The sequence below is a fragment of the Pan paniscus genome, chromosome 23, assembly GCF_029289425.2.
Source record: "Pan paniscus chromosome 23, NHGRI_mPanPan1-v2.0_pri, whole genome shotgun sequence".
Classification (NCBI taxonomy): domain Eukaryota; kingdom Metazoa; phylum Chordata; class Mammalia; order Primates; family Hominidae; genus Pan; species Pan paniscus.
The window spans coordinates 41,449,976-41,471,689 of NC_085927.1; the positions used below are offsets into that span (position 1 = coordinate 41,449,976).

At 44.8% G+C, this 21,714-nt stretch overlaps 1 protein-coding gene across 21 annotated transcripts in view; it reads left to right on the forward strand.

The window, feature by feature from the left end:
- Nucleotides 1-406: 406 nt before the first annotated feature.
- SFI1 (SFI1 centrin binding protein) overlaps nucleotides 407-21,714 on the forward strand; it is a 118,022-nt gene continuing 96,714 nt past the window's right edge. For 6 of the 21 annotated variants that reach the window (XM_034949342.3, XM_003821472.5, XM_034949347.3 and 3 more), the window contains exons 1-2: nucleotides 411-1,072; nucleotides 12,653-12,774. In XM_034949342.3, the coding sequence (XP_034805233.2) occupies nucleotides 12,683-12,774 (92 nt within the window). In that variant the 5' untranslated portion in view covers nucleotides 411-1,072; nucleotides 12,653-12,682. Of the gene's footprint in view, nucleotides 1,073-12,652; nucleotides 12,775-21,714 lie in introns of all 21 variants that reach the window. The other 15 variants (XM_034949350.3, XM_003821474.6, XM_008974950.4 and 12 more) reach the window with 12 other exon arrangements.

A 21,714-nucleotide genomic window follows, 5' to 3' on the forward strand; every position in this document is an offset into this window, starting at 1 on the left:
AAACACTTGAACCCGGGAGGTGGAGGTGGAAGTGAGGCCAGATCACGCCACTGCACTGCAGCCTGGGCTACAGAGGGAGACTCCTTCTCAAAAAATAAATAATAAATGTTTTAATTGCAAAAATTAGCATGTAGAAAATAGGGCAAAAATACAAATTATCTGTGATTCTAACCCCGAGACACCCAACAAGTTAATTTTCCTGTTTTTAGCGTAAAATCTTTCAAGTAAATAACTGCTTTTGGTCTCTGCACCAGGAATCTCACGTGCTTTCAAATGTTTTACAAAGCACGTAAAAAAGTATTTCAAAAGTCCCACTTACCCCTCCCACTCCTATTTTTAAGATTATTAGGATCAGCCCAAATTTAAAAATTTAACAAAAAGAGTGCTTATGAATTACATTTTAAAATGTAAAGAGATGAGCCTGGTATTTCTAATTTGGGGGCCATGGGACCTCTCCCCTCCAAGTGCAAGTTGTAGCAACCTGCCGGGTCCACGCATGGGCGGGTCATACTCCACGGGTTCCGGTTTCCACTCCCTGTGAACCAAAAGCCAGAGAGGCCCACGCACGAGTCCGGAAGTGAGGGAGGGAGGACTTTCGTTCGCAGCCGCCTCCCAGCTGGAACCTCATCCTTAGTGCTCGGCCGCGGGCGGCGTAACTCGGGGTTCCGCCTCGGAATACCTCCCACTTCTCTTGTCTAAGAGGAGCAGTAGCAAGCTGAGCTCAGAGCGAAGCTGGCGAGCCAAGGAGATAAAGAACCCTCGGTGGGGATGCCCAGAGGGTGCATGCTCCACGCCCCTCGAAACCGACTCTCATTGCCGCAGCTGCAAAGCAACCCGAGGTGCGCCACCTACCCGACTGAGGCTGCGCAAGTCCCGGGGTCTGGGCGGGGTGGTCCTCGTGCGCGCCGCGTCGCCGTGGAGACGAGGGCGGGCCCGCGCGAGACTGGCGTCTAGAGGCGCGCGAAGCGCTGACGCGGGCGTGGACCGCGCGGGAGTTAAGAAGCAGGTCCCAGACCGCCCTATACCGCCGGGTTTTCTCCCAACGTCAGGCCCGATGGCTCGGCTTCCCCAGGTACGAGGCCCGGCCCTAACGTCCCCACCCTCTTCTGGGCTCGGCCTTTCCGGCAGTGAGCCCGGCACCGACCTTAGTCGGGTTCCTCCGAGCCCGGTGAAATCTGTCCGAGCCTCCGCTTCCTCCCCTGAAAGTGCAGGTGATGTTGTCTACCTGCGGGTCTGTGGTGCGGGACTGGAGGAAGTGCGACAAGAGGGCGCAGGACGGGGCCCGGAGCCTGCCATCCTCTCCCGCCGCGTCTTCTCGGCTTCTTGTCTTCCGCCCCGGGGGCACCGCATCCTCCCAGGCGTCTAGTGCGCTCCTGGTCGGTGCTCGAGTCCACGCAATGCCCCTTAGCGTGCGCGGATCCAAATCAGGGGTTTCCTCCTCCCGGCTCCGTGGCCCAGGAGCGGAAGGGCTGGTATATGGGCGACCTTACTCCCACTGAGCCCGCAGGGAGTAACGCAGTAAACAAACCTTGAAGCCTTCCCCGCGTGGGAGGTGGGTACCTGTTTTTATGGGAGGCTGTTCAGGTTTCTTAACTGCTGTGTAGATGTGTTGTAAATATTTGTTGAATGAATGATGTGAGGGACTTGAGTACAGCCATACCTCGCTTTATTGCACTTCACAGATACCGTGTTTTTTACAAATTGAAAGTTTGTAGCAAGCAGCCCTGCACCGAGCAACTATTTTTTCAACAGCATGTGCCCACTTCCTGTCACTTACACTTTGGTAACTATCGCTGTATTTCAAACTTTTTATTTCAGGTGCACCGTTACAGTGATCTGTGATCAGTGATCTTTGATGTTGTTATTGCAATTGTTTTAGGTGGCCACGAACCTCACTGGTGTAAGACAGCAAACTTAAGTGTTGTGTCTGACTGCTCCACTACCTGCCAGTTCCCTGTTTCTCTCCTCCCTCTCGGTCCTCCTTGTAGCCTGAGAGGCAACAATATTGAAATTAGGCCAATTAATAGCCCCACAGTGGCCCCTAAGTGTTCAGTGAAAGGAAGAGTTCCATGTCTCTCACTTTATATCAAAAGCTAGAAATGACTAAGCTAGAAATGCCTATGCTCTGTAAATGCAACAACAAACCCAGGATGACCACACGTCTATTTACTGAATGTCTTTACATCATATTTACAGTGTGGTTTACTGAGTATTTTAAGCCTACTATCGAGACCTACTGTTCAGAAAAAAGGATTCCTTTCAAGATATTACTGGTCATTAACAAGGCACCTGGTCACCAAGGAACTCTGATGAAGATGTACAAAGAGATTAATGTTACTTTACATGTCTGCTAACACAGTATGCATTCTATAGCCCATGGTCCAAGGAGTAATTTTGACTTTCAAGTCATTATTTAAGAAATACATTTTGTGGGCTGGGCATGGTGGCTCATGCCTGTAATCCCAGCACTTTGGGAGGCCGAGGCTGGTGGATCACGAGGTCAGGAGTTTGAGACCAGCCTGGCCAACATAGTGAAACCCCATCTCAACTAAAAAATACAAAATATTAGCCGGATGTGGCGGGCACCTATAATCCCAGCTACTGGGGAGGCTGAGGCAGGAGAATCACTTGAACCCCGGAGGCGGAGCTTGCAGTGAGCCAAGATTGCGCCATTGCACTCCAGCCTGGGCGACAGAGTGATGAGACTCCATATAAAAAAAAAAAAAATACATTTTGTGACGCCATAGCTGCCATAGGTAGTGATTCCTCTGATGGATCTGGGCAAAGTAAATCGAAAATTTTCTGGAAAGGATTTCTAGGTGCCATTAAGAACATTCATGATTTGTGGGAAGGGGTTAAAATATCAATTCCAGCCTGGCCAACGTGAAGAAACCCTGTGTCTACTAAAAATACAAAAATTAGCTGGGTGTGGTGGTGGGCGCCTGTAATTCCAGTTACTCAGGAGGCTGAGGCATGAGAATTGCTTGAACCCAGGAGGCAGAGGTTGCAGTGAGCCAAGACTGCACCACTGTACTCCAGCCTGGCCGACAGAGCAAGACTCCGTCTTAAAAAAAAAAAATCATTAAAAGGAGTTTGAAAAAGTTGAGTCAGGCCGCCATGGATAACTGAGACTCAAGACCCGAGTGGAGGAAGTAACTGCAGATATGATAGAAAAATCAAGCCAACTGGAATTAGAAGGGGAGCCTAAAAATGTGACCAATTGCTGCAACCTCATGATAAAACTTGGATGGATGAGGAGTGGTTTCTTTTTTTCTTTTTCTTTTTTTTTTTGAGATGGAGTTTCACTCTTATTGCCCAGGCTGGAGTGCATGGCACACTCTTGACCTCCTGACCTCATGTGATCCACCTGCTTCGGCCTCCCAAAGTGCTGGGATTACAGACCCGAGCCACTACATGCCCGGCTTTGTTTTTGCTTTTGTTTTCAGACAGGGTCTTGTTCTGTTGTCCAGGCTGGAGTGCAGTGGTGATCATGGCTCATTGCAGCCTTGAACTTCTAGGCGAAAGTGATCCTCCTGCCTTAGCCTCCTGCCTCCTCAGTACCTGGGTGTGTAATACCATGCCTCGCTAATTTTTTTTTTTTTTTTTTGAGATGAGGGTCTTGTTAGTTGAGCAGGCTGGTCTTGAACTCCTGGTCTCAAGCAGTCCTCCTGCCTTGGCCTCTCAAAGTGCTCACCACAACCTCCGCCTCCCGGGTTCAAGTGATTCTTCTGCCTCAGCCTCCCGAGTAGCTGGGATTACAGGCATGTGTCACCACGCCTGGCTAATTTTTTGTATTTTTAGTAGAGACAGGGTTTCACTGTGTTAGACAGGATGGTCTCCATCTCTCAGCCTCCCAAAGTGCTGGGATTACAGGTGTGAATCACCGTGCCTGGCGAAAGTGGTTTCTTGAGTTGAAATCTACACCTGGTGAAGATGCTGTGAACATTGTTGAAATGACAGCAAAGGATTTAGAATATTACATAAACTTAGTTGACAAAGCAGTGGTAGGATTTAAGAGGATTGACTTCAATTTGAAAGATGTTCTACTGTGGGTAAAATGCTATTAAATAGCATTACATGCTATAGAGAAATCTTTGATGAAAGGAAGAGAGTCCATCGATGTGATACACATCACTATTGTCTTATTTTAAGAAATTGTCATAGCACTTTGGGAGGCTGAGACGGGCGGATTACCTGAGGTCAGGAGTTCGAGACCAGTCTGGCCAACATGGTGAAACCCCGTCTCTACTAAAAATACAAATATTACCAGGCACGGTGGTATGCGCCTGTAGTCCCAGCTACTCCAGAGGCTGAGGCAGGAGAATCGCTTGAACCCAGGAGGCGGAGGTTGCAGTGAGCATTGCAACCACTGTGCTTCAGCCTGGGCGACAGAGTGAGACTCCATCTTAAAAAAAAAAAAAAAAATTGAAAATGCCACAGTTGCCAGATGCAGTATAATCCTGCATTACAGGCTCATGCCTGTAATCCTAGCACTTTGGGTGGCTGAGGTGGGCGATCACTTGAGGTCAGTAGTTCAAGACCAGCCTGGCCAACATGGTGAAACCCTGACTCTACTAAGAATATAAAAGCCAGTTGTGGTGGCGGGCACCTGTAATCCCCGCTATTCGGGAGGCTGAGGCAGGAGAATCGCTTGAACCCAGGAGCCGAGATCGCACCACAGAGTGAGACTCTGTCTCAAAAAAAAAAAAAAAAAAGAAAGAAAAAATAAATTGCCATAGCCATTCCAACCTTCAGCAATCACTACCCTGATCAGTCAGCAGCTATTAACATGGAGGCAAGACCCTCTACTGGCAAAAATATTACAACTCACTGAAGAATCAGATAATTGTTAGCATTTTTTAGCAATAAAGTGTTTTTATTTATTTTTATTTTTATTTTTGAGACAGTTTCATCTCATCACCCACGGTGGAATGCATTGGCATGATCTTGGCTCACTGCAACCTCTGCCTCCTGGGTTCAAGCGATTCTCCTGCCTCAGCCTCCTGAGTAGCTAGAATTACAGGCACCTGCCACTACAGCCAGCTAATTTTGTGTTTTTAGTAGAGACAGGGTTTTGCCATGTTGGCCAGGCTGGTCTCAAATTCCTGATCTCAGGTGATTCTCCCGCCTGGGCCTCCCAAAGTGCTGGGATTACAGGCGTGAGCCATTGTACCTGCCCAATAAAGTGGTGTTTTTGTGTGTCTGTGTGGTTTTTTTTTTTTTTGAGTCTGAGTGTTGCTCTGTAGCCCAGGCTGGAATGCAATGGTGCGATCTCGGCTTGCTGCAACCTCCGTCTCCCAGGTTCAAGCAATTCTCCTGCCTCAGCCTCCTGAGTAGCTGGGATTACAGGTGCCCACCACCAGCTAATTTTTGTATTTTTAGTAGAACGGGGTTTCACCATATTGGCCAGGCTGGTCTCGAACTCCTGACCCCATGACCCACCCACCTTGGCCTCCCAAAGTGCTGAGATTACAGGTGTGAGCCACTGTGCCCGGCCAAATATTTTTAAATTAAGGTATGTACATTAGTTTTTTAGACAATGCTATTGCACACTTAACTACAAGTGTAGACATAACTTTTTTTTTTTTTTGAGACGGAGTGTCGCTCTGTTGCCCAGGCTGGAGTGCAGTGGCGTGATCTTGGCTCACTGCAAGCTCTGCCTCCTGGGTTCACGCCATTCTCCTCCCTCAGCCTCCCGAGTAGCTGGGACTACAGGCGCCCGCCACCACGCCCGGCTAATTTTTTGTATTTTTAGTAGTGACGGGGTTTCACTGTGCTAGCCAGGATGGTCTCGATCTCTTGACCTCATGACCGCCCGTCTCGGCCTCCCAAAGTGCTGGGATTACAGGCGTGAGTCACCGTGCCCAGCCGACATAACTTTTATATGAACTGGGAAATCAAAAAATTCATGTGACTGGCTTTATTTATGTGGTCTGCAGCTGAACTCTCAGTATCTCTGAGGTCTGCCTGTACTAGTCCCAGTTCCGCCACTTGTTAGCTGGGAACCTTGAGCCCTCCCTCTGTAAAATGAAGTTGATAACCACTTGCTGAGGTGGTTATATTAAAGTAGGTAGTTCATGAAAAGTGCTTAGCACTAATGCGTAGCAGAGTACCTTATCTATAGATGTTATTTTGATTATAGTCTATACATTTTTGATTGTGTGGTACTCTCAACATTTTGTTAAAACATAACATTGATAAGAAAAAATCGATTCTGGATGGGTCCACTGTCTGTCTGTAGTTGGCACGTTCCTCATGCCTGTGTGGGTTTTTGCCGGATGCTCTGATTTCCTCCCATGTCCCCACGATAAGCACATTAGCTTCATTGACATGTCTAAATGATCCTAGTGTGAGTGAGTGTGTGCGTGAGTGTGCAATGCCATGAATGGCTTCCTGTCCAGGGTGGCTTCCCCCCTTGTGCCCTGAGCTGCCAGGATACACTCTAGCCAACCTTGACCCTGAACTGGAATAAGTGGGTAAATATCTTACTTGTTCTTATGAATCTTCCGTACATATATGTATAGCTCACATTTATTTCAGTGTTTAACATTAAAAGGGTTTGGATCTTTATTTAGAAGTTTGGTGATGTTTTCTGACCAGAAATATGTTACAGGAACTTAAATCTTGTTTATATCAACTACCTTTTATGGTAAAATTGGTCTCCTTATACATCATTTTGCTTAAAGTTGCAGTTTCCAAGAACCTATCAATGACATTAAGTGAGGACTTACTGTACTTAGTTCTAGATGAGGCTGGATGATATTCAGGTTCAATTTTTTTTTTTTTTTGAGATGGAGTTTCACTCTTGTCATCCAGGCTGGAGTGTAATGGCATGATCTCGGCTCCTGCAGCCTCCACCTCCTGGGTTCAAGCGATTCTCCTGCCTCAGCCTCCCAAGTAGCTGGGATTACAGGCACCTGCCACCATGCCCGGCTAATTTTTATATTTTTATTAGAGACGGGGTTTCACCATGTTGTCCAGGCTGGTCTTGAACTCCTGACCTTAGGTGATCCACCTGCCTCGGCCTCCTGAAGTCCTGGGATTACAGGCGTGAGCCACTGCGCCCGGCCAGGTTCAATTTTTTAGCAAGATTTCATCATGGATGGTAGCACTTCATCAGTGCTTTGTTGGGTTTATTTTGGTCTCTTTTTTATTTGTTGGAGGTCTTTTCTAAATGTTTTATGATTCTCAATTGTCTGTTTATACTTAAGTGTGACTGAGAGATTATGGCTGAGCGTGGTGGGTCCCACCTGTAATCCCAGCACTTTGGGAGGCTGAGGCGGGCAGATCACTTGAGGTCAGGAATTCAAGACCAGTCTAGCTTAGCCAGGTGTGATGGTACTCAGGAGGCTGAGACAGAAGAATCGCTTGAACCCAGGAGGCAGAGTTTGCAGTGAGCCGAGATTGAGCCACTGCACTCCAGCCTGGGCAACAAAGCGAGACTCTGTCTCAAAAAAAAAAAAAAAAAAAAAAAAAAAAATGTGTAACTGAGAAATTAGTTGGAAGTTCCTAGTGTCTGAGCAGGACTTGTGAGTTCATGGGCTTCACTTTAGAGTAATCTAGGGACAAGTCTGCTTTTTCATTGATGGAGAGTAAGGCACAGGTCTCAGAATCTGGAGGTGTGTTAGTTTTTATTGTTTTCTGAGAAGACTTTTCCAGTCTCCTGCCTGAGAGGTACCATCTAGCTACCAGAATTTTGGAAGCGGGACAGCAGAAGTGGCGTGAATACCCTGTCTGACAGGGTTGGAATTCTGTGTGGTCCACTTTCCTTTGGTATCCACTCTGAAGTTTTTCATTTCATCAAACCTGTTAGGCCACTTCATTTTCCTTTCTTGTAAAACCTGTGGAAATCCCTCATGTCCTATAATCGCTTCTGTCATCTCTTTAACCTTATGGTTCGTTCCTTTGTATTCTTTGCTGCCACCTTAGAAGGTCAATCTACATGTTTAACTGGGAGTCAACACCTAATAATTTTTGTTTTTCTTGGACTGTTTTTTTTTTTTTTGAGATGGAGTTTGGCTCTTGTTGCCCAGGCTGGAGTACAGTGGTGTGATCTTGGCTCACTGCCACCTTCGCCTCCTAGGTACAAGTGATTCTCTTGTTTCAGCCTCCCAAGTAGCTCGGATTACAGGCATTGGCCACCATGCCAATTTTTTTTTTTTTAAGTAGAGACAGGGTTTCACCACGTTAGTCAGGCTGGTGGCGAACTCCTGACCTCAGGTGATCCACCTGCTTCGGCCTCCCAAAGTTCTAGGATTACAGGCATGCGCCACCGTCCTCGGCCATGTTTTGTATTTGATTATCATTATATTCCAACTTATAAGCAAGTTTATATTCATACATGTCCTTATTGAAAGCAAACCTGTGTCCTAGTTTTTCCAGTATATGTGTATTTTATCTGTGAGGTTACAGATGTTGTTTTAGAGGCTGGAGATAGAGTGGAGAGAAGATCAGATGTGATTCCTGTTTCCATGGAATTTATATTTTAGTGGGGAAGGCAGACATGTACAAATAGGTAGAATGCTGGTATAGAGTATATAACAAAAGGGAGTCCTTGACCACGAAGGACATTCCACAGGATCATTATGACAGAAACCCAAGGCGGTGACACATTGATTATAGCAGTATTTCACAAAAAATCACTATTTGAATACTCCATTTGATTTATTTGTAGAAATAATCACTTATGATGACCTCTGTTACTTGGAGTGTAGTATCAGAAAAACTAGGACATCGGTTTGATGTAAGTAAGGATTATTCGTTTTGTATGGATAAACTGGCTAATTCCTTGTCTGATTGTCATTGAAATATGTGACCTTGATTATAAGGGTGACTTCATTCTTTTAGAATGAAACATCTTGTAAATGCATCACCGTTACTCAACACAGGACGTGTTCACCCTGTTAGCTTGCCTCCACCATTTACTTAAATCTTACTCTTCTATCTTACTACTTGTATTAGTTTCCTAGGGCTGCTGTAACAAAGTACCACAAACCGGGTGGCTTAAAACTAATAGAAGTTTATTCTTTCACAGTTTTAGAGGCTAGAAGTCTGAAATCAAGGTGTCATCCTCTCCCTGAAGGCTCAGGGGAGGATCTGTTCCATGCCTTTCTCTTAGCTTCTGATGTTGCCAGCAATCTTTGGCAATTCTTGTAGATACATCACTCTAATCTCTGCCTCTGTCATCACATTGCATTCTCCTCTTTATGTGTATCTGTCCCTGTATCTCTTCTCTTTTAAGAAAGACACAAATCGTGTTGGATTACGGGCCCACCCTACTCCCATGTGACCTCATCTTAACTTACATCTTAATTACTTCTGCAAAGACCCTGTTTTCAGATAATGTCACATTCGCAGGTAGCAGGGGTGAGGATTTCAGCAAATCTTTTTTGGGGAACACAATTCAACCCACAACACTGCTATTCCTGGCACTAAAAGAAAAATAGTAATAATAATAATAATAATAATTTAAAAAACTATGTCATAATTTATTCAGTTCCTAATGAATATTTTTGATACAAATTATCACCAATTGAAAATGAAAAATGGGCTCAGGCACAGTGGCTCACGCCTATAGTCCCAGCACTTTGGGAGGCCGAGGCGGGCAGATCATTTAAGGTCAGGAGTTTAAGACCAGCCTGGCCAACATGGGGAAACCCCATCTCTACTAAAAATACAAAAAGTAGCCAGTTGTGGTGGTGCATTCCTGTAATCCCAGCTACATGGGAGGCTGAAGCAGGAGAATCGGTTGAACCCGGGAAGTGGAGGTTGCAGTGAGCCTAGATTGCACCACTGCATTCCAGCCTGGGCAACAGAGTGAGACTGTCTCAAAAAAAAAAAAAAAAAAAAGAAAAAGAAAAAATGAAAACTAGGCAAGGTGCAGTGGTGCCTGTCTGTAGTCCCAGCTACTTGGGAGGCCAAGACAGGAGAATTGCTTGAGGCCAGGAGTTTGAGATTACAGTCAGCTATGAGCACACCACTGCACTCCAGCCTGAGTGACAGAGTGAGACCCTATCTCTACACACAAAAAAAGGCACTTTGGGAGGCTAAGGTGGATAGATCAGTTGAGCTCAGGAGTTTGAGACCAGCCTGAGCAATATAGCAAGACCCTATCTCTACAAATAATAAAAAATAAGCTGAGCATGGTGGCACATACCTGTGGTCCCAGCTACTTGGGAGGCTATGGTGAGAGGACTGCTTGAGCATGGGAGGTTGAGGCTGCAGTGAGCCGTGATGGTGCCACAGTACTTCAGCCTGGATAATAACATGAGACCCTGGATGACAGCATGAGAAAGAAAAAAGGCCAGGCATGGTGGCTCATGCCTGTAATCGTAATACTTTGGGAGGCTGAGGTGGGAGGATCACCTGAGCCTGAGGAGGTCGAGGCTGCAGTGAGCTGCGATTGCACTGCTGCGTTCCAGCCTGGGTGACAGAGGGAAATCCTGTCTTTTTTTTTTTTTTCTGAGACAGAGTCTTGCTCTGTTGCCCAGGCTGCAGTGCAGTGGTGTGATCTCGGTTCACTGCAACCTCTGCCTCACGGGTTCAAGTGATTCTTCTGCCTCAGCCTCCTGAGTAGCTGGGATTGCAGGTGCCCACCACCATGCCTGGCTCATTTTTGTACTTTTAGTAGAGATGGAGTTTTCCCATGTTGGGCAGGCTGGTCTTGAACTCCTGACTTCAGGTGATCTGCCCGACTCAGCCTCCCAAAGGGCTGGGATTACAGGCGTGAGCCACTGTGCCTGGCCAGAAATTCTGTCTTTAAAAAAAGAAAAGAAAGAAAATGAAAACTACACACAGTAACACTGATAACCATAAAAATTAATCTGAGGAAAAATAAGAAATCTTGGCCTCTACTGGTGTTTTTGTGAAGGGAAGTTGAAGGTGCTGAAGCATCTAGACATGAAGAAAGAACCAGGCACAACTTCTGAGTGTGGCTCGCTCTCCTCTCAGTTTCCTTCATTAGAAAATAACATTTTGCTGATGACATGATTCTGTATCTAGAAAACCCCATCGTCTCAGCCCAAAAGCTTCTTAAGCTGATAACCAACCTCAGCAAAGCCTCAGGATACAGATCAATGTGCAAAAATTGCAGACATTCCTGTACACCAACAACAGGCAAGCAGAGAACCAAATCATGAATGAATTCCTATTCACAGTTGCCACAAAAATAATAAAATACCTAGGAATACAGCTAACAAGGGAAGTGAAAGACCTCTTCAAGTAGAGCTACAAACCACTGCTCAAAGAAATCAGAGGTGACACAAACAAATGGAAAAACATTCCATGCTCATGGATAGGAAAAATCAATATCATGAAAATGGCCATACTGCCCAAGGTAATTTACAGATTCAATGCTGTTACCATTAACTACCATTGACATTCTTCACAGAATTAGAAAAAACTACTTTAAAATTCATATGGAACAAAAAAGCATGAATAGCCAGGACAATCCTAAGCAAAAAGAACAAAGCTGCAGGCATCATGCTACCCAACTTCAAACTATACTACGAGGTTACAGTAACAAAAACAGAATGGTACTGGCACAAAAACAGAAACATAGACTAATGGAACAGAATAGAGAACCCAGAAATAAGACTGCACACCTACAACCATCTGATCTTGACAAATGTGACCAAAACCAGCAATGGGGAAAGGAGTCCCTATTTAATAACAGGTGCTGGGAGAACTGGCTAGCCATATTCAAATATTGAAGCTGGACCCCTTCTTTACACCATATATAAAAACTAACTCAAGATGGGTTAAAGAGTTAAATTTAAAACCCAGAACTATAAAAACCCTAGAAGAAAATCTAGGCAATACCATTCAAGACATAGGCACAGGCAGAGATTTCATGATGAAGATGCCAGAAGCAATTGCAACAGAATCACAAATTGACAAATTTAGTTTAATTTCTAATTAAATTAAAGCACTTCTGCACAGCAAAAGAAACTATCATCAGAGTAAACAGACAACCTACAGAATGGGAGAAAATTTTTGCACTCTATCCATCTGACAAAGGTCTAACATCTAGCATTTACAACATTATGAGATAAAAACAGCCCTATTAAGAAGTGGGCAAACGACATGAACAGACACTTTTCAAAAGAAGACATATATATGGTGAACAAACATGAAAAAAAGCTCAATATCACTGATCATTACAGAAATGCAAATCAAAGCCACAATGAGGCTGGGTGTGGTGGCTCACCACTGTAATTTTAGCACTTTGGGAGGCCAAGGTGGGCAGATCACTTGAGGTCAGGAGTTTGAGACCAGCCTGGCCAACATGGTGGAATCCTGTCTCTACTGAAAAATACAAAAATTAGTCGGGTGTGGTGGCAGGTACCTGTAATCTCAGCTACTTGAGAGGTTGAGGCAGGAGAATTGCTTGAGCCCAGGAGGTGGAGGTTGCAGTGAGCTAAGATCGTGCCACTGCACTCCAGCCTGGGTGAAAGAGCAAGACTTCGTCTCAAAAAATAAAAAATAAAAAAAGTAATTTAAATATAATATTTTAAGTCAGAGACCTAGCCCACATTCATCTAGTGTTGAATTAAGGAGGGCAGGAGACTAGGAGCTGGCAGGTAGTTCAGAAATGTGGCTCCTGAGAGGCTGCAAATCATTTTATCTCTTTTTTATTCTCTTTTTCTTGTAGTTAGAAGGGGAAGATAAAAGACTTTGATTCATGAAGAATCTGCTCACTGAGAAGTGTATATCAAGCCACAATTTCCATCAAAAAGTGATTAAGCAGAGAATGGAGAAGAAGGTTGATTCCAGGTGAGTGATGGGACTTGAGAAAAAAATATAACTGGAATGATGGTTCATATAAAACTGTAAACATTTTGTGTATGAAAAAATTATAAATTATGAGTGAGGTAGTAACTATGGGTAAATTTTTTTTGTCATTGATATTTCAAATTTTTCATCTATAAGATAATACACATTTCGTACATTATGTTACAGTCAAAAAACATTCTGAGTAGTGCATGGAAATATCAATCATTAAAATTTGATTCTGAGCAGAAGTGAGTATTATTTTCCTGAGCTTTGAAGTTATATCATCCAGGTTGGCTGGCTCTCGTGTCTTCTACTTTTGATCATGGTTGCTTTCAGACTTTTACCTTCAGTTGACTGTATCTCTCCAATGAAGCTCTCGGCACCTTATAACGTGGCAGCCTCTGTATAACTCTCCCTTTCTGGGTTTTGGTAATTGTTCCCTCCCCTCATCTCTTTGGGCCTAGAGGTAGTACCACCTTAGCTTCTACTAGCTTCAGGTTCCTGCACTGTTTCTTGTAGTTCCTCTATACCCACAAGTTTGTAAATATACCATCTTCAAATTATCCTATTTTTAGTATGTCATCTATTTTCTTGTGACCTTTCATAGGTTTTATCATGAATGTTAATGGATTTTGTCACATGGTTTTTGTACGTTTATTGAGATAATGTGGCTTTTGCTCTTTTTTCTATTAATAGGTGTATTACATAAATTGATTTTTGAATGTTAAATCAGCCTTGCATTCCTGGGATAAATCCCACTTAGTCATGGTGTTTATATGGCATATAGTTGTGTTAGTCAGGGTCCTCTAGAGGAAAAGAACTAATAGGATATATGTATATGTGAAAGGGAGTTTGTTAAGGAGAATTGACTCACACAATCACAAGGTGAAGTCCCGTCATAGGCAGTCTGCAAGTTGAGGAGCAAGGAAGCCAGTAGTGGCTCAGTCCAAGTCCCAATACCTCAAAAATAGGGAAGCCAACAGTGCAGCCTTCAATCTGTGGCCAAAGGCTTGTGAGCCCCTGGTAAACCACTGGTGTAAGTCCAAGAATCCAACAGCCAAAGAACTTGGAGTCTGATGTTCGAGGGCAGGAAACATCCAGCATGGGAGAAAGATGCAGGCTAGAAGACTTAGCTAGTCAGCTTCTCCTACCTTCTGCCTGCTTTTCCTAGTGGTGCTGGCAGCCATTGGATGGTGCCCACCCACATTGTGGGTGGGTCTTCCTCTCCTAGTCCACTGACTCAAATGTTAATATCTTCTGGCAACGCCCAGATACACCCAGAAACAATACTTTGCGTCCTTCAATTCAATCAAGTTGACACTTAATATTAACCATCACAGTGGTTTTTATACGTTGTTGGATTTGGTTTGCTACGATTTTTTGAGGATTTTTATGTCTGTAGTCACGAGGTCTATTGGTCTTTTATTTTTCTTTTTGGTAATATCTTTGTCTTTGGTATGATGGTGATACTGGTCTCAATGAATTTGGAAGTGTTCCTCTATTTTCTGGAAGAGTTTATGGAGCATTGTTTTGATATTTATTTATTTATTTATTTATTTTTGACATGGAGTCTCGCTCTGTTGCCCAGGCTGGAGTGCAGTGGTACAGTCTCGGCTCACTGCAATCTCTGCCTGCCCAGTTCAAGCGATTCTCCATCATGTTGGCCAGGCTGGTCTCAAATTCCTGAGGTGATCTGCCCACCTCTGCCTGCCAAAGTGCTGGGATTACAGGTGTTGAGCGATAGTGCTTGGCCTATTATTTCTTTTTAAATCTTTGGTAGAATTAATCACTGAAACTATCTGTGCTTTTTTTTGTAGGAAAAATTATTTATTTTAGAGACAGGGTCTTGCTCTGTTGCCTGGGCTGGAGTACAGTGGCACGATCACAGCTCAGTGCAGTTTCTAACTCCTGGGCTCAGGCAATCTTGCTGCCTCAGCCTCCCAAAGTGCTGGGATTACAGGTGTGAGCTACCAAGCCTGGCCTCTTTGTAGGAAAATTTTTAATTACTCATTTAATTTTTTTTACTTGTTAGAGATCTATTAGGTTTCTATTTATTGTTTTTGTTTGTTTTTTGAGATAGAGTCCCACTCTTGTCACTCAGACTGGAGTACGGTGGTGTGATCTCAGCTCACTGCAACCTCTGCCTCCCTGGTTCAAGCAATTCTCCTGCCTCAGCCTCCCGAGTAGCTGAGATTACAGATGCATGCCACCACGCCTGGCTAATTTTTGTATTTTTATTAGAGATGGGGTTTTACCATGTTGGCCTGGCTTGTCTTGAACTCGTTGACCTCAAATGACCCACCTACCTCGGCCTCCCAAAGTACTGGGATTACAGGCATGAGCCACTGAGCCCAACTGTGTTTCTTCCTGAGTTAATTTTGGTAATTTCAGTTTTTCTAGAAATTTTTCCATTTCATTTATGTTGTCTAATTTGTTGGCATAAAGTTAATTGTATGCCCTTATAATTCTTTTAATTTATGAAGGGTCAGTGGTAATGTCCTCTCTTTCATACCTAATTTTGGTGATCCATGTCTTCTCTCTTTTCTCATTGGTTGATCTAGGTAAAGACTTGTCAGTTTTAATGAGGGACCCTTACGGTTACGCTCTTTTTTTTTCTTAAACTAATTTGAATTGGGTTCCTGTAGCTTGCAACTTAGGATGCTATGAATATACAGAAGTTTCTTATAGAATCCACTGGGTCTTGGGCAAAGTGGGAGAGAGAACTGTTTGAGACCTATTCAGCAGGTATTATGGACCCTTCTTCCTGAGCAGAGCCATCTTTGTGCTTCAAAATTTCATCGTGGGAGAATGAATTTGGTTGATCCAGCAAGGGTCAATTTTTTCCCCCAGTGTAATCAACTAGGACTTGGAGGAAGGTCATTGAGTTCAAGCATAGCTGCTGAGATCCTGCCCCTGTTGATAGACGTTCTCATAGAAGGAGTCCTCGTAAGCTGAACCAGCACCCTGACAGTGTTTACTACATGGTCCGCAGAGTACTCTTTAGGCCTGCTTTATTTCATCTTCTCAAGCAAATTAACGATGGCCTTAATATGAAGCTCTGTGACCTCTAACTCTGGCATAGTTTCTTTTTTTTTTTTTTTTTTTTTTTTTTTTTTGAGATGGAGTTCTGCTCTGTCGCTCAGGTTGGAGTGCATGGCGCGATCTCGGCTCACTGCAACCTCTGCCTCCCAGTTCAAGCAATTCTCCTGCCTCAGCCTGGTTTCTTCAAATACCCTGCTGCTTTAGGTTGGGGAGGCTAAGAAGGGAATGTATTTCCTTTAAGTTTTTTGTTTGTTTGTTTGAGACAGAGTCTTGCTCTGTTGCCCAGGCTGGAGTGCAATGGCGTGATCTTGGCTCACTGAAGCCTCTGCCTCCCGGGTTCAGTGATTCTCCTGCCTTAATCTCCGGAGTAACTGGGATTACAGGTACATGCCACCATGCCCAGGTAATTTTTTTATATTAGTAGAGAAGGAGCTTCGCCATGTTGGTCTGGCTGGTCTTGAACTCCTGGCCTCAAGTGATCCGCCTGTCTTGGCCTCCCAAAGTGCTGGGATTACAGGTGTGAGTCACCGTGCCCCAGCCTTAGGTGTTAAATATGCAGATTCAGAAAGGTATGGGAAAATGTATCATTTAAGATATCATTTTGAAACAAGCAATGTAACCATAACCCAGGTAAAGAAATAGGTTATTGGCCGGCGCAGTGGCTCACGCCTGTAATCCCAGCACTGTAATCCCCACACTTTGGGAGGCCGAGGCGGGCAGATCATCTGAGGCCAGGAGTTTGAGACCAGTCAGACCAATATGGTAAAACCCCATCTCTACTAAAAATACAAAATTAGCCGGGTGTGGTGGCACATGTCTGTAATCCCAGCTATTGAGGAGGCTGAGGCAGAAGAATTGCTTGAACCCGGGAGGCGGAGGTTGCGGTAAGCTGAGATTGTGCCATTGCACTCCAGCCAGGGCAATAAGAGCGAAACTCCATCTCAAAAAAAAAAAAAATTACATGGTAAGAATATTTCAGTTTATCTATTTTGCTGATGGGCATTTGGACTGTTTTCAGTTTTTAAATTCCTTTTTTTATATATTGACAAATTATAGTTGTATGTATTTATAGGATACAAAGTGATGTTATTATTTATTTATTATTACTATTTTTTTTTTGAGACGGAGTCTCGCCCTGTCGCCCAGGCTGGAGTTGCAATGGCACAATCTTGGCTCACTGCAACCTCCACCTCAGGGGTTCAAACAATTCTCCTGCCTCAGCCTCCCAAGTAGCTGGGATTACAGGCGCCCGCCACCATACCCAGCTAATATTTGTATTTTTTTTTTTTTTGAGACGGAGTCTAGCTCTGTTGCCCAGGCTGGAGTTTAGTGGCGCAATCTCGGCTCAGTGCAAGCTCTGCCTCCCAGGTTCATGCCATTCTCCTGCCTCAGCCTCCCAAGTACCTGGGACTACAGGCGCCCGCCACCACGCCCGGCTAATTTTTTGTATTTTTAGTAGAGACGGGGTTTCACCATGTTAGCCAGGATGGTCTTGATCTTCTGACCTTGTGATCCGCCTGCCTTGGCCTCCCAAAGTGCTGGGATTACAGGCATGAGCCACAGCGCCCAGCCAGTTTTTGTATTTTTAATACAGATAGGGTTTCACCATGTTGGCCAGGCTGGTCTCAAGCTCCTGACTGGGATTACAGGCATCAGCCACCATGCCCGGCTGATGTTATGATTTTTTAATACAATGTAAAATGATGAAATCAAGCTATTTAACTTATCTGTCACCTCAAGTATTTGACTTTTTTTTTTCTTTTGAGACAGGGTCTCGCTTTGTTGCCCAGGCTGGAGTGCAGTGGTGTGATCATGGCTCACTGCAGCCTCAGCCTCCTGGGATCAAGCAATCTTCATGCCTCAGACCCCCAAGTAGCTGGGACTTCAGTAATGCACCACCATGTCTGGTGAATTTCTGTATTTTTTGTAGAAATGGGGTTTCACCACGTTGCCTAGGCTGGTCTTGAACTCCTGGCCTCAAGCAGTCTGCCCCTCCCAAAGTGCTCGGACTACAGGCGTTAGATGCTGTACCCAGCCTTGACATTTTTTGTGATGAGAAGATTTGAGATTTACTCTCTTAGGGATACTGAAATATATAGTACTCGGGCGTGGTGACTCATGCTGGCAATCCCAGCACTTTGGTTTTTCGTTTTGTTTTGTTTTGTTTTGTTTTGTTTTAGACAGAGTCTTGCTCTGTCGCCCAGGCTGGAGTGCAGTGGTGCGATCTCAGCTCACTGCAACTTCCGCCTCCTGGGTTCAAGCGATTCTCCTGCCTCAGCCTCCTGGGTAGCTGGGATTACAGGTGCACACCACCATGCCTGGCTAATTTTTTTTGAATTTTTAGTAGAGACAGGGTTTCACCATGTTGATCAGGCTGGTCTCAAACTCCTGACCTCATGATCCGCCCACCTCAGCCTCCCAAAGTGCTGGGATTACAGGCATGAGCCACCAGGCCCGGCCAATCCCAGCACTTTCAGAGGCTGAGGTGGGTGGATTACCTGAGGTCAGGAGTTGGAGACCAGCCTGGCTGACATGGCAAGACCCTGTCTCTACTAAAAATACAAAAATTAGTCTGGCATGGTGGCACGCTACTATAATTCCAGCTACTCGGGAAGCTGAGGCAGGAGAATCACTTGAATCTGGGAGTTGGAGGTTGCAGTGAGCCGAGATTGGAGATTGTGCCACTGCACTCCAGCCCGGGTGACAGAGTGAAACTCCATCTCAAAAAAAAAAAAAAAATGTAGTACTGAATTGTTAGCTATAGTCACCATGCTGTTCAATAGATATTAAAAATCAACTGGCCGGGTGCGGTGGCTCACGCCTGTAATCCCAGCATTTTGGGAGGCCAAGGCGGTCGGATCATGAGGTCAGGAGATTGATACCATCCTGGCTAACATGGTGAAACCCCGTCTCTGCTAAAAATACAAAAAAAAATTAGCTGGGCATGGTGGCGGGCACCTGTAGTCCCAGCTACTTGGGAGGCTGAGGCAGGAGAATGGCGTGGACCTAGGAGGTGGAGCTTGCAGTGAGCCAAGATTGCTCCACTACACTCCAGCCTGGGCGACAGAGTGAGACTCTGTCTCAAAAAAAAAAAAAAAAAAAAAAATCAACTTTATTTCTCCTATTTAACTGAGGCTTTGTGTCCTTTGATTACCATCTTCCCAGTTCTCCCTACTCCTAGCCTTTGGTAACCACCATTCTCCTCTCTGTTTCTATGCATTCAATTGTTTTAGATTCCACATATAAGTGAGAACAGGTCATATTTGTCTTTGTGTGTTTGGAGTATCTCACTTAATGTAATGTTCTCCATTTCTGAAATTCATGTTGTTGAAAATGACAGAATTTCTTCCTTTTTTTTTTTTTTTTTTTTGAGACGGAGTCTCACTCTGTTGCCAGGCTGGAGTGCAGTGGCACAATCTCAGCTTACTGCAACCTCTACCTCCCGGATTCAAGCGATTCTTCTGCCTCAGCCTCTTGAGTAGTTGGGACTGCAGGCGTGTGCCACCATGCCCAGCTAATTTTTGTATTTTTAGTAGACACAGGGTTTCACCATGTTGGCCAGGATGGTCTCAATCTCTTGACCTCATGATTGCCCACCTCAGCCTCTCAAAGTGCTGGGATTACAGGTGTGAGCCACTGTGCCAGGCTAACCATCTGTATTTCTAGTAAGTTCCCAAGTGATGGTTATGCTGTTGGCTTTGGTATCACACTTTGATAACCACTGTTCTGTGGTATCCACCTCAGAATAGATTGTGGACCAAAGATTATGGGAATCTTCAATTTTGCTAGATAATGATTTTCTGAATTGTTTGAACCAGTTTATACTCTTGCTGGCAGTGTATGAACATGTTCATTGACTTACCAACACTATACTAATCTGGTAGGTATGTCTCATTGTTCTTGTGTGTGTGTGTGTGTGTGTGTGTGTGTGTGTGTTTCTTTTTTCTTTTTTTTGGGACAGGATCTCATTCTTTTACCCAGGCTGGAGTACAGTGGCATGATCATGGCTCACTGCAGCGTCGACCTGCCAGCTCATGCAATCCTCCTTCCTCAGCCTCCCAAGTAGCTGGGACTACAAATATGCATCACTGTGCCTGGCTCTGTGTGTGTGTGTGTGTGTGTGTGTGTGTGTGTGTGTGTGTGTGTAGACAGGGTCTTGCTTGGTTGCCCACGCTGGTCTTGAACTCCAGAGCTCAAGTGATCCTCCTGCCTCACCCTCCCAAAGTACTGGGATTATAGGCGTGAGCCATGTGCCAGCCTCATTGTGATTCCTATTTTCATTTCCTGAATTCTTGTTGTGGCTTAGTACCTTTTTTTTTTTTTTTTCTTTTTTTGAGATGGCGTCTCCCTCTGTTGCCCAGGCTGGAGTGCAGTGACGTGATCTCGGCTCACTGCAACCTGCATCCCCTGGGTTCAAGCAATTCTCCTGCCTCAGCCTCCCAAGTAGCTGGAACTACAGTCATGCACCACCATGTCTGGCTAATTTTTGCATTATTAGTAGAGACGGAGTTTCACCATGTTGGCCAGGCTGGTCTTGAACTCGTGATCCACCTGCCTCGGCCTCCCAAAGTGCTGGGGCTTAGTACCTTTTTATGTGTTTATTGGGTATCTGGATTTTCTCTTTTTGAAGTACATATTCAAGTCTTATTCCTGTTTTTCTAATGAGTTGTATATTGAGTATTTGTACTAATTAATATATAGGAGGTTATCTATTTTTGAATATGAATCTTTTGTATGTTTTATGTGTGATAAATATCTTCTCCCTCTGCTCTCTTCATCATTTGATGAATTAAGGTGTTTTAAATTTTAAGCCGGGTGCCATGGCTTACGTCTGGAATTCTAGCGCTTTGAGAGGCCAAGGAGGGTGGATCACTTGAGGTCAGGAGTTAGAAACAAGCCTGACCAACATGGCAAAACCCCGTCTCTACTAATAATACAAAAATTAGCCGGGTATGGTGGTGTGTGCCTGTAGTCCCAGCTACTTGGGAGGCTGAGGCAGGAGAATTGCTTGAACCTGTGAGGTGGGGGTTACAGTGAGCCGAGATGGCACCCCTGCACTCCAGCCTGGGCAACAGAGTGAAACTCTCAAAAAAGAAAGAAAAAAAAAGAAAGCCAGGCACAGTGGCTCAACCCCTGTAATCCCAGCACTTTGGAAGGCCAACGCAGGCAGATCATTTGAGGTCAGGAGTTCAAGACCAGCCTGGCCAACATGGCGAAACCCCATCTCTACTAAAAATTAAAAAGTCAGGCCAGGAGTGGTGGTTCATGCCTGTAATCCCGGCACTTTGGGAGGCTGAGGTGGGCGGATCACCTGAGGTCGGGAGTTCGAGACCAGCCTGACCAACATGGAGAAACCCCGTCTCTACTAAAAATACAAAATTTGCCGGGCATGGTGGCGCATGCCTGTAATCCCAGCTACTCGGGAGGCTGAGGTGAGAGAATCGCTTGAATCTGGGAGGCGGAGGTTGCAGTGAGCCGAGATTGCGCCATTGCACTCCAGCCTGGGCAATAAGAGCGAAACTCAGTCTCAAATAAACAAACAAATAAATAAAAATAAAATCAGCCAGATGTGGTGTCGCATGCCTATAATCCCAGCTACTTGGGAGGCTGAAGCGGGAGAATCACTTGAACCCAGGAGGCAGAGGTTGCAGTGAGCCGAGATGGTGCCACTATACTCCAGCCTGGGTGACAGAGTGAGACTCTGTCTCAAAAAAAAAGAAAAAAAAATTGAACTTAGTAAAATTTGTGTCTTTTCCTTTATAATTAATATGTGTTCTCTCAGGTTTAAGGAATCTATTTCTTCCCTGATGTCATGAAGATATTCTGGTTTTTGTTTTTTGGAGACAGGGTCTCGCGCTGTCACACTGGCTGGATTGCAGTGGCACAATCAGGGTCACT